This window comes from Erpetoichthys calabaricus, chromosome 3 (genome assembly GCF_900747795.2).
Source record: "Erpetoichthys calabaricus chromosome 3, fErpCal1.3, whole genome shotgun sequence".
NCBI lineage: Eukaryota > Metazoa > Chordata > Cladistia > Polypteriformes > Polypteridae > Erpetoichthys > Erpetoichthys calabaricus.
The window spans coordinates 291,913,917-291,926,920 of NC_041396.2; the positions used below are offsets into that span (position 1 = coordinate 291,913,917).

General features: G+C 45.4%; 1 protein-coding gene across 1 annotated transcript in view; it reads right to left on the reverse strand.

Moving 5' to 3' along the window:
- The window catches only part of LOC114649095 (protein phosphatase 1 regulatory subunit 1A-like), a 148,380-nt gene that overhangs the window by 62,991 nt on the left and 72,385 nt on the right, over positions 1-13,004 (reverse strand). Inside the window, exon 3 of the mRNA XM_051925103.1 lies at positions 8,681-8,718. Within this exon, the coding sequence (XP_051781063.1) occupies positions 8,681-8,718 (38 nt within the window). The remainder of the gene's footprint in view (positions 1-8,680; positions 8,719-13,004) is intronic.

The following is a 13,004-nucleotide window of genomic DNA, read 5'->3' on the forward strand; positions in this document are numbered from 1 at the left end:
TCAGGATACTCCTTTAAATTAAAATGCTTAAGAAACTGGATTGCTTTAGTTAGGACTCTCCTTGACTTTTTAAGAAAGTTGAGATATATTATGATACGGGGCTTGACCTTCAATCAAATGCGGAACATGATATCTTATGCCACACCACAGTTGGCACATGTACCCTAGAAACACATGTCATAACATTATATCATATCGTGACGACCAGTCAAATAAGACACACAGGAGCCGCCTTTTCAGGGAAGTCTTCCAAATGCCGACTGACTTTTATTTGATATGCCGTGATATAAACGGAGCCCTACACACAGAACCCACCTGTTGCCTGGGTCCAAAATAATAAAAACAAGTCGCCTTCGCCCTGTCTGCCTCGCACCTAACACTTAAAAAGTTGCTTCCTTATCACCCTGATGCTGTCTTCTTAGCAACTCCAGTGCTTCTCCTCGCCAACTACACACTGCGCACTGCTAATTAACCCTGACCCCTGCCACTCGGGAGGTGACCTGAGCCCTCTCAAAGAGCGGCTCACCCAAGACTCCACTTCAGCCCTGCTTTCACTCCCTACAGCCCATACAGTAGCGAGATATGTTATAATATCATATCATATCATATCATAAAATGGCACTACCCATAGTGTCACATAGTATTTAATCCATCCATCCATCCATTATCCAACCAGCTATATCCTAACTACAGGGTCATGGGGGTCTGGTGGAGCCAATCCCCGCCAACACAGGGGGCAAGGCAGGAAACAAACCCCGGGCAGGGCGCCAGCCCACTGCAGATATTATTTAATTGATAAAAATAATATAGTTTATATTTATAGTGCCTTTCTCGTGCTGAAGGTGCTTACTTAGTATTGTAAAAACAAGAAACAAAACAAAAAAAGCACTACAGCGTTCACTTTAATCCTGATGAGCGTACACTGCTGACATCACATTGCCTCAAGTTTGGTGAAATTGCAGAAATGTTCAGGGTCTTCAGTGAACTCAACGAAATGTATTGAAGTCAAAGAACCTGACCGAGTTTTGAGTGAATTATAATTATAAGGGTGCAAGGGTCTTTTAAGTGTCCCTGAGGGCTGGGGAAGCATCTGCCAACTATGATGGACCGGTTATTGTAACCAAAAATGTGCTATGACCTGTAAAGCAGCCGTGGTGACCACTGTGCCCCCCTGAAATAAAATTACACTCCATGTCCACGATATTCAGAGTCATTTATCTCTCTCTGCATTCCCTGAGCTCTTATCACTAGGACTAACTAATAACCTCAGAGCCTGGGATGGAAGGGGTCCATGTTGTATATTCGGGTTGGCTGCCTCTGTCACTACCCAATCTGCGCTACACGTCAAGGAGCCTAACAGTGAAGATGCATGATACAAAGAGTCGATGCAGAACAACAAAGTATTTTCATAACATTTTCATTATGGGAAGCTAATGTAACCCCTCAAATAAAAATACTGCAAGTTTTGGTTTTGTTTTTGTTTATAATGAGCAATTAGTACCGATTGTGTAGTGACATCATGCATGCCTGTATACACAGTAAATTATTCACGCATGCGTGACTCAAATCAATCAGTGTCGTAAAGTGTGAAGGTGAAGTACGCGTACAGTACACATGTGTGAAAGTTCTGCACATGCACACCACATATCAGGCAGTGAATGCTGATCAGGTAGTGACATCCCCTTCCAACATGGGTTGCTGGGAAAAAAAAAAGTTTGTCTAAATCAACCATACAATACATTTTCAGGGCACCGGTGAACCCGGCAAATTTGCTGCAAGAAATACTTTGCGAAATTTCACTAATCACCATTAATCCTGATGGCAACACTGCTTTTATGGATCTTATACCAAATGGCATGTAGCAGGTGTGCCATCTGTTTGAACGATAAATGCAACGAATGTGTCATTTGGTAAAAGCAGTGCCAACGTTTCTGATGCACCATGTGTGGGAATGAAAAAGGCAATTTTTTTTCATCACCACAAATGCTTGTAATGCACCATCTGTTAAAATGACAAACACATTTCATTTTATTACTGCACGCATTAGAAAATACAATTCAATAGATGATGCACTGCAAACGTTAACACTGAGGTCAACGTTGGACACTTCGATTTCACCCCGTCTTAGACGGGTAGCACGGCTAGTCCCTAAATAACTGTGTAATCCTGAGAAATGTGAAAGGTGGCAAAAAGGCAGGGCCATAGCTATACACCGCACATTATCACAAAACGCACCATCCCCTCTGTGAAGGACAGTGGTGGCAGCACCAGGCTGTGGGGATGCATCTCGACAAAGAGACTCTGGAAGGCTTGACAGGGGTAATGCATGCAGCAAAATGCTGGAGGAACACCTGATGAAGTCTGCAAAGAACCTACACCTTGGCAGAAGATTTGTCTTCAAGCAAGACAACGAGGCCAAGCAGAAAGCCAAAGCTACACAGGAATGGCTTCAAAACAACAATGTGAATATCCTGGAGTGGCCGAGTGTACATTTCAATCCAATGGAGAGTTTGTGGTGGGTCTTGACAAAGGCTGATCACTCACAATCTCTTAAGTATTCGACCCCTTTAATGTGACACTCCAAAGTCATTACTGCTGTAGCCCACTGGTTTTACAAATTCTGGAATTAGTTCAGTGGAGGTCACCAACTTGATTGTGTTCTAAATGCACCTGAATGGGGAAAGGACAACTTTTTGGGTACTCAGTATGGTAGACTAACCTACACCATGAAGGCCAAAGAGCACAACAAACAACTCCATGAAAAGCACAAGTCAGGGGATGGAGACAGGAAGGTCAGGTCAGGTCAGTTTGGGGAGCAGGCACTGCTACAGCGTGTTGCTGCATCCACCTCATGATGAAACACCCCAGTATCATGGTTGGCAACCCCCCAGGCAGACACGCAATCCAGTCCCACCCTCCAGAAAAGGCCCTCTATCTGCTCTGAACTCAAAGGGAAGTCAGTGGGAAGAAGATTCTGTGGTCTGATGAGACCAACATGGAGCTTTTTTGGCCATCAGACTAATCACCCTGTTGGAACACAAACACACCAGCATGGTGGTGGTGCTTCTCTACAGCAGACCCTTGAAGGCCAGTTAATGCAGCAAGATATGAAGAAATCCTGGTGGGAAACCTGATGAGAAACCTTCGCCTTCAGAGAAGATTTGAGTTCCAGCAACGAGGAAAAGCAGAAAGCCAATGCCACACAGGAATGGCTTCAAAACAACAATGTGAGTATCCTGGAGTGGCCTGGTCAGAGTCCAGATCTCAGATCAATGGAGAATTTGTGGCTGCACTTGACAAAGGCTGTTCTCTCTTGACCTCCATGACACCCAACAGAGCTGAGCAGAGGAATGGAGAAGAAATGGCAGAGCTGATAGCGTGAGAGCTGAGCACACAGACCCCAGGTAACTAATTTAGGCCACTGATCTGTTCTCACTTTGACATTAAAGAGCCTTTTTCTGTTGATCAACGTCAAAAACGCCAAATTCAGTCCACTGAGATCCACTGAGTGTGAGAACTTCCCGCGCTTGAAGACTTTAAGTGTAAGCTGGCATTTTACATGGCATTTAGTGTTGAGACACTGTGGCTTTCTTTACGGTTTTGTTTTGTTAAAGATTGGGATTTCAGAATTTTGGAATTTGTATTGTTATGCCTTTTTGTCACTGCCTTTTTTATTCAGTTTTTGCTTTTTGCTGATTTTTTATGATAATAATAAATAATAATAATACATTTTATTTAATAGGCATCTTTCTTAACACTCAAGGTCACCTTACAATGAAATTAAACTATCCATCCATCCATCCATTACCCAACCCACTATATCCTAACTACAGGGTCACAGGGGTCTGCTGGAGCCAATTCCACAGGGTGCAAGGAAGGAAACAAACCCCGGGCAGGGTGCCAGCCCACCGCAGGAAATTAACTACATTAATAAAATAAAAACAAAGATGACGATAAAATCAAAAAGCAATAAGGTACAGAGGTAGTAGCAAACAGGCAATAACAGTGTTAAACTCATAGCCAATATGCCAGCTTGAAAAGATAAGTTTTGAGGGCAGTTTTTAAATGTGTTATTGAGTCCAAGTCAAGTTAAGTCAAGTCGGGGAGCATGCACTGTTACAATGCATTGCTGCACCCACTACATGACTAAACTACTTGGTATCCTGGTTTTCAACCCCCCAGGCAGACATGCGGTCCAGTCCCACCCTCCGAGAAATGACCCTCTATCTGCCACAGCCAGGTGTTACGAGGGCGACCCCTTGGTCTGGTCCAGCCACTCAGGTCCCCAACAATGAGGATCTTACGAGCTGGATCACCCTCGGGGAAATGTGCCACATGGCCGTAGTGCTGTAACTGACGCTCCCTCACAATGGAGGTCATGTGCCTCATTCGGGACTCCATGAGCAACCGCTCATTTGACACAAAGTCAAACCAATGGTACCCAAGGATTCTCTAAAGAGACACAGTACCAAAGGAGTCCAGTCTTCATCTCAGGTCACTGGATAGCGTCCATATCTCACAACCATATAGCAAGACAAGAAGCACCAGGACTCTAAAGACTTGGACCTTCATCCTTTTGCATTGATATCGGGAGCGCCACACACCCCTTTCCAGTAACCTCATGACCCCCCATGCTCTCCCAATCCATCTGATGACTTCATAGGATTGACACATGAATGTCACTGCTGAGGTAAGTAAACCTCTCGATGAGGTCGACACTCTCTCCGCAGACAGACACACTGCTGATGGCCGTGCCCAAGAGCTCATTAAAGGCCTCGATGTTGGTTTTTATCGAGGACACTAGCAAGCCCAGACCCTCAGACTCCTCGCTTAGTGTCTCGAGTGCCCTGATCAGAGCCTCCGTTGACTCTGCGAAGATCACAGCATCATCAGCAAAGTCAAGATCCATGAATCTTTCTTCACCAACAGATGCCCCACAGCCGCTGGACCCCATGACCCTGACCAACACCCAACATTGAATAGAGTAGGAGCAAAAACAGACCCCTGACAAACCCCAGAATCAACTAGGAAAAACACAGAGGTCCTGCCTTCACTCTGCACAGCACTCACAGTACCAGTGTACAGGCCGGCCATGACATCCATCCTTATTGAGTCCAGTTGACGGAAATGAGAGGGAAGAGAATTCCCGCGTCGAGGAGCACTAGGAGAGATGCTGGAGCTCCCATAGCACAGAGTCTGATGTGTGGTACAGAAAGTAAAACTGCAGATGAGGAACTGAGTGAGCGAGAGGAGCGATTGTAAGTCTGGAGGAGATCAGTAAGATAGGGAGGAGCATTAAATGTTAAGAGCGGTATTTAGTAGTGTATTCGGTAGTTAACATGGAGCCAGTGAAGTTGGCTAGTGAACAGGTTATTATCCTACCAGCAGAATTTTTAATAAGTTGTAAGCGACGGATGCGTTTTTGTGGGATGCCAGATAGAATAGCATTACATTAATCTATACGTGAGGTGACTCGGCATTAATCAATACCTCAGTACTGTGTTGCGTAAGAACAGGACGGAGTCTAGAAATGTTTCGGAGATGGAAGAAGAAGGCAGTCCGAGAAACATTACTTATATGGGAAGAAAAAGATAGGGTACTGTCTAGAATGACACCCAAAGCTGTTAACTTGGGAAGAGATTTTTGTGTTAATGTTGTTAATTAAAATAGAAGAATGGTTAACCTTAGCAAGTGTGGATTTAGAACCAATGAGGAGCACCTCAGTTTTATTGCTATTTAATTGGAGAAAATTGTGAGTCATCCATGTCTTTATGTCTTGCAGACATGCCATAAGAGTATCTGGAGGGAAAACAGAAGTGGATTTAGTGGATAGATAAAGCTGTGTGTCATCAGCGTAACAATGAAATTTAATACCATGGTATACATTTATATGGGTTTAATCAGAATATACGTTTAATATGTCACTGTGCGCTGTGCAAAATATTTTAAATCTGCTTTTCTTTTCTTTCTACTTACATGCATAGCAGAGCCAGATTTAGTACAGGGGCCCAGCATTTAGAACTGCCAGGCAAAGCATAGGACAAGACAGATAAAGACAGCTGGGGGAGCGTGCAGTCAGACTGACAACAGTTGTATACTATTTTTCATCTGTCAGAGTCATTGGATCTTCTTTTCCTTGTTTGGATTCATATTATTCACCTAAGCGGAGGCCTGTACGTGGAGAAAACAGTATAAAGTCTTGGAACATTGCCCGGCACACCTTTGAAGCCGACGGATGGATGGGAGATAACGTCATCCGATCCTGAAAATCCTTCCAATGCAGCGACAGAAATGGCAGACTCTACACATCAGGGTCCCACTCCCGAACTGGGTTCTTGTCATGGCTTCCTTCGTCTGTTATGCAACGTAAGCCGTCATTAAAGAAAGCTAAGTTATTTCTCCTATGTGATTCCTTACCGCCGTATCACTAAGGGAGGGGTATCACTTTTTATATTATATTTATATTGTTTCTGGTTATGTAACACACCGCAATTACAAAAGGACTCATTCCAAGAAGGGAGCTAACGCCCCCTGCTGGATACAATGGGTCAATCTGGTTCTTTTTGGGCCTGCTTCTTGAGTTTGAGGACAGCCTGAGTCTTTTGTTCCTTGGTCAAACTTGTAGCCTTGTGGTTTAGTTTTCCAGTAAGCCTGGGTCTTGAGCTTCATGGAGACCAGCATTAAGAGACCATAACATGAACGTGTATGATGTTACCCCTACTATGCCACCATTAAAGTCTATCTGGCCCTAAATGGCTATCTAGTTTACCTCCAACTTACAGGGAATACTTGGGGGTTGGTGGCAGATTTGGCACTCCTGCCACCATAAAAAGCCTCACACTGTTCCAGTGTGGTGCTGAGGTGTCACCCGCTACGCTTGGGTCCCAATCTGGGTGGTTCATTGTGTGGTGGCTCTGAGGCCAAGGATCTGCGCTGGAATCTGGAAGGTGGCCACCTCAAATCCCATTACTGCCAGAAGGGATCCTACTCCATTGGGCCCTTCAGCAAGTCCCTTAAGCTGAAAGTTGCTCCAGGGGTGCTATACAATGGCTGACCCTGCACTCTGACCCCCAAAGGTCATGCACAAAAGCTTCTTCCTCCTTGGGGATTAATAAAATATATCAAATCAAAAAAGTGTGGTAAACTAGCCCAGACACCAACACAGACAGACACAGGAAGTCCCGAATCACACACGTTTATTTTATAAAGTCCCGCACACAACGCAGAGCCCCAGGCCTCTTTCTGGTCCTTCTTCCACCGCCTCTACTCCTCTCCTCCGAGCTTTGTCTTCTTCCTCCCGACTCTGGCTCTTGACTGGAGGAAAGCGGCCTCTTTTATATCCACCCGGATGTGCTCCAGGTGCCCTCTGACGATCTTCCTGCGGCACTTCCTGGTGTGGCAGAAGTGCCGCATGAGCACCCGGAAGCACTCCAGGTGTCCCTGGTATTCCCTGCTAGTCCCTGGCTCCTCAATCCTCCGGGCGCCCCCTTTGTGGTGGCCAAGGGCCCCAATAGGGTTGAGCTTCCAAGCTTGGTTCCTGTGGCCCCCATACAGACCAGGGCAGCTGCCCTCTCGTGGCCCGGGGGGGGGTATAATCCCAGTCCCGGTCCCGGTCCTTCCAAGCATCCTGGCTGACCGCCACAAAAGTCAAAACTCAATCAGGAGTAATCACCTTATAATCACTAAAGCTAAGCCTGTATCCACCCAGTTCAGAATGGGAGCAGATATGTGATAGATAGATAGATAGATAGATAGATAGATAGATAGATAGATAGATAGATAGATAGATAGATAGATAGATAGATAGATAGATAGATAGATAGATAGATAGATAGATAGATATGAAAGGCACTACATAATAGATAGATAGATAGATAGATAGATAGATAGATAGATAGATAGATAGATAGATAGATAGATAGATAGATAGATAGATAGATAGACAGATAGATAGATAGATAGATAGATAGATAGATAGATATGAAAGACTATATAACTGATAGATAGATAGATAGATAGATAGATAGATAGATAGATAGATAGATAGATAGATAGATAGATAGATAGATAGATAGATAGATAGATAGATAGATATGAAAGGCACTACATAATAGATAGATAGATAGATAGATAGATAGATAGATAGATAGATAGATAGATAGATAGATAGATAGATAGATAGATAGATAGATAGATAGATAGATAGATACTTTACTAATCCCAAGGGGAAATTCACAAATAATCCCCCTATATACCAACATTATAGGGTGACTGACCCCCAAGTGTCCTGTTTAGAGTGTAGTCATCCAGAGCAGAACTGGAAGAGTCACCTTGTAATCCCCCCGCTGCCACCATTTTTAGCCACTATGTCAGAATGAAGTTGCTTCCCATTTGTCTAGTAAGGCAGGTTCACAATAATCCAATAGAGCCGCGCTCTTCATTTAAAATCAAGTATCTAAAAATCAGATTACTACATAAACTCCATTTATTTCAGCATACTGGAGACTGGAGGAATGGCATGAGGGGTCTGGACTGCTTATTCACAAGAGACCAAGCAAATTGTTGGCCCGCACTTTACACGTTAACCATAAATCTAAAGTGAAACAAGGAAAGGCAATTTGAGAAGAAAAACAAGAGGCAGTGTGCGCCGTACAGTAAATCAAAGCAGAAAGCCCCTTACCTTGTAGAGCTGGTTGGGCATTCTGTCTTCATCAATTTCTAGGAGACAAAAGCAACAAAACAAATTGCTTTCATTTTGTTTTTTTTTTGGTTTTTTTTTAACAGCTGTAAGTTACCTTTAGGTCTGTTTTTTTTTCCCCAGATGATTGACCCGAAGTTTATTGGCCTTTAATCTTATTTTCTGGTCACCAGGGTCATGTTTACCTTCACTGACTGCCACACACTCATCAATTATTTGCAGTAAAGGACCTCCAGAACTCCTGGCTGGGCTTAACCCGTTAATCTCTCAACATCTTTGAACACAATACAAAACGACGACATTCACTTTTTGTCACCTGCTTTTGAACCAGCCATTTTCATTTTATTTGACCACATCTCTTCCAGGCAGGACCCAGACCTGATAGAATGTCAGTCCATAACTGAGAGAGGCAAAGCTGTGTAATGTGCCTCCAGGACACTAGTGGGCTGTTAACCTATCAGCTCACTTAGCGAAGCAGAGTGAAGATATGGAGGAAAAACAAAGGGTCTCCATGTCCCAGATGAGGCCACCTTAACATGGTGGTGGATGTCCAGCATTTCTAAGGACTATAGAAAGGTCATTAGAGACACCAAAAGACATGAACGGGGCAACAGCACAGAGTAACAGGGCCAGTTTAGATTTGCCAATTAATCCTAAACATGACTTTCTGGGATGGAGGAGGACACCCGAGTAGACGGAGACAACGTAGAGATGTTCTGCTACTCAGCTGGTCATGTTATGCACAGCCACAGCAGCAGTAGTGAGGGTGAGGGGGTGCAGGAAGAAGTTAATGGGAGCTGCTCCCCATTCTGACTTCTAAAGCAACACCTCTGGCACTAAAGGGAACCATTTAGAAAGCTATGAGTGGAGCAGTACTGTGTTTAGGAGCAAAACATGGCTGATGAAGGCAAAACCTGAAGCAAAAAAGGGAAGAATGGAGATGAGAAAGATGGATGTGCAGAGGATCACTGAGTGAGGTGAAAGTGAATGGCGAGCGAAGAGAAAGACTTGGTGTGGAGGTGACACACAGTGCATTCAGAGAGCACAAAAGAACTTAAGAAATGTGACAATCATGAGACCCCTCAGTCCGTCGAGCTGGTTTGTTTAGCTAATAGCTAAGCTGTCCCAATATCTCACCCCAGTTCTTCTTAAAGGTTCTGGCCTCAGTTGCATGTCTCTGTAGTTTGTTCCAGATTTCCACAAATATTGGCGTAAAGCAGTGCCTCCCGTCATCCATCCATCCATTCATTATCCACCGTTTATCCGAGGTCGGGTCGCAAGAGCAGCAGCCTAAGCAGGGAAGCCCAGACCTCACTCTCCCCAGCCACCTCCTCCAGCTCCTCTGGGAGGACCCCGAGGCGTTCCAGGGCCAGCCGGGAGATATAATCCCTCCAGCGTGTCCTGGGTCTTCCCCGTGGCCTTCTCCCAGTGGGGCATGCCCAGAACAACCCCCCAGGGAGGAATCCAGGGGGCATCCCAACCAGATGCCCGAACCACCTGAACTGACTCGTCTCAATGCGGAGGAGCAGCGACTCTACTCCGAGTCTCTCCCGGATAACAGAACTCCTCACCCTATCTCTAAGGGGAAGTCCAGCCACCCTGCGGAGAAAACTCATTTTGGTCGCTTGTATCCACGATCTTGCTCTTTCGGTCACTACCCAAAGTTCATGGCCATAGGTGAGGGTAGGAACGTAGATCGACTGGTAAATCGACAGCCTCACCTTTTGGCTCAGCTCTCTCTTCACCACAACGGACCGTTGCAGAGCCCGCATTAGGTGCCTCCCGTCTTCAGTCCTAAATGCTGTTCCCCTTAATTTCCAAGGGGGTCCTCGAGTACCTGATTCAACATTAACCTGAGAGAATTCTGCTGGATCTCCTTTATCGACGCCTTTGAGGGTTTTGAAGACCTAGATGAGGTCCCACGTGGTCTCCTCTGCTCTGACAAAACAGGTTTAATTCTTCGAGTCTGTCACAGTAGGACATGTCCTTTAAGTCCCATGATGCATTTGGTTGCTCTCCTCGGCACAGCTTCAAGTGCTGCTCTGTCTTTCTTGTAGTGTGGTGACCAGAACTGCACACAACACTCTCACCAGTGCAATACAAAGTCTGAATGCAACGTCACATGAATTATATTCCACAGTTTTAATGACATATCCTAACATTTTATTTGATTTTTTAATCACTGCTGCACATTGCTTAAATGACAGTCAGGCCCCTTTACATCTGCCACAATTTGTGATGTTGCAACCTTGTGTTAAAATTTTGTAACATATTAAACATTAAAACTGAACTCTCCCACTGACACCAGTATTCAGCCCCTTTCCTCAGTTCTTTGGCAGCCATTCCAGCCTGGAGTCTTCATGGGTCGGGCATGACAAGCTTCACGCCCCTGGATTTGGGGATTTTTTTGCCCTTCTTCTCTGCAGATCCTCTCAGGCTTGATCAGGTTGGATGGAGACCACCGGTTTACAGCTACTGTACATTCAGGTCTCTCCAGAGATGTTTGATTGGGTTCAAGTCCTGGCTCTAGCTGGGCCACTCAAGGGCATTCCCAGAGTTGTCTTTCAGCCACTCCTGTGTCGTCTTTTCTCAGTGAATCTTTAGGCCAGTCTGAGTGCTCTGAGCAGGTTTTCATTAACGTCCTTAGTGTTGGACTCGAGCGTCACTTGGGCTGTAAAAACAAGTGTGTTAGTCCTGAGTGTCACTCAGGCATCGGTATAGACACGTCTCACATAAGGCCTGAGGTTTACTTGGGCTGTAAAAACGCCAACAGCATTAGTGCCGAGCATTACCCGGGCAACGATGTAGGTGTGTCTTGCATAAGTGTCAGGCCAGAGTGTTACCCGGGCAACGATGTAGGCGTGTCTTGCATAAGTGTCAGGCCAGAGCGTTACCCGGGCAACGATGTAGACGCGTCTTGCATAAGTGTCAGGCCAGAGTGTTACCCGGGCAACGATGTACGCGTGTCTTGCATCAGTGTCAGGCCAGAGTGTTACCCGGGCAACGATGTAGGCGTATCTTGCATAAGTGTCAGGCCGGAGCGTTACCCAGGCAACGATGTAGGCGTGTCTTGCATAAGGGTCAGGCCGGAGTGTTACCCGGGCAACGATGTAGGCGTATCTTGCATAAGTGTCAGGCCGGAGTGTTACCCAGGCAACGATGTAGGCGTGTCTTGCATAAGTGTCAGGCCAGAGCGTTACCTGGGCAACGATGTAGACGTGTCTTCTCCTTGCCTCATAATGATGTCACGTAAGAAACGTCTCTCGTCAGCAGTGATGACAAAATGAATCTGTCGTCGAAACCGAAAGGGATTCTGGGAATCTGAACGTGACACTTGCGTCACTCACACCTGTGCCTTGTGCTGTTCATATATCAGCTGAAAGAAGATTTATTATTATTATTATTTGTATCATTATTATACTTTCTACACTTCTGACATTGTACTTTTAGTGTTTTGCATGTTTTACAGTAATAAAAATATAATTTTTCAAGCAAAAAAATGCAACGGTTTTTATGTTTTTTGAGAAAAAAGTGTAACGTTAAGGAGGTTAATGATATCTCTTGTGAGGGGATGTCAGCTTTATGGAAGGGACCCGGGGAGAGAGCATCTGCGAGACACTACCTCCCCTGGGACACTAGAGGGCAGCTCTACTGGGTGGCTCTGGCACCACAGACCCCTGCAGGGCATGCTGGGAGCTGGAGTTTGGTTCAGCCCTGCAGAGCCCTACAGTGGACTTCCACCACACCTGGGAGTGATTCAAGGTAATACTGATGAGCCACATGGAGCACTCCCAGGAGTTGAATAAAAGGAGCCGCCTCACTCCATTTGAGGAGCCAGAGTCGTGCGGAAGAGGATGAAGCTTGCCGGAAGAGGAGAGAGTGAGTGAGTGAGTGAGTGAGTGAGTGAGTGAGTGAGTGAGTGAGTGAGTGAGTGAGTGAGTGAGTGAGTGAGTGAGAGAATAAAGAGAAGGAAAAGACTGCTTTGTCTTGTGGACAATGTGCTCTTGTGGAAAGCAAAGAAAGCGATTCCCCACCTATAAATAAAGGTGTGCTGTGTGTTCTACCTGTCTGTGTCAGGTTTAGGACAACTGTACGTGCCTCGTGGTCCACCCTCTGTACTTTTATCCATTCAGCTTTCCTTCAGCCTTGTCTTGAGGACAGGCTTCAGTCTGGCTGCTCGGCCATAAAAACCTCATTAGTGAAGTGTTGCAGTGATGGTTGTCCATCTCCTTTCCTAGATCTCAAGTTCTTGGTCACCTCTTGTACTGAGGTCTTTCTTCCCACCTCTAGGGAGAGTCGCTGTTGT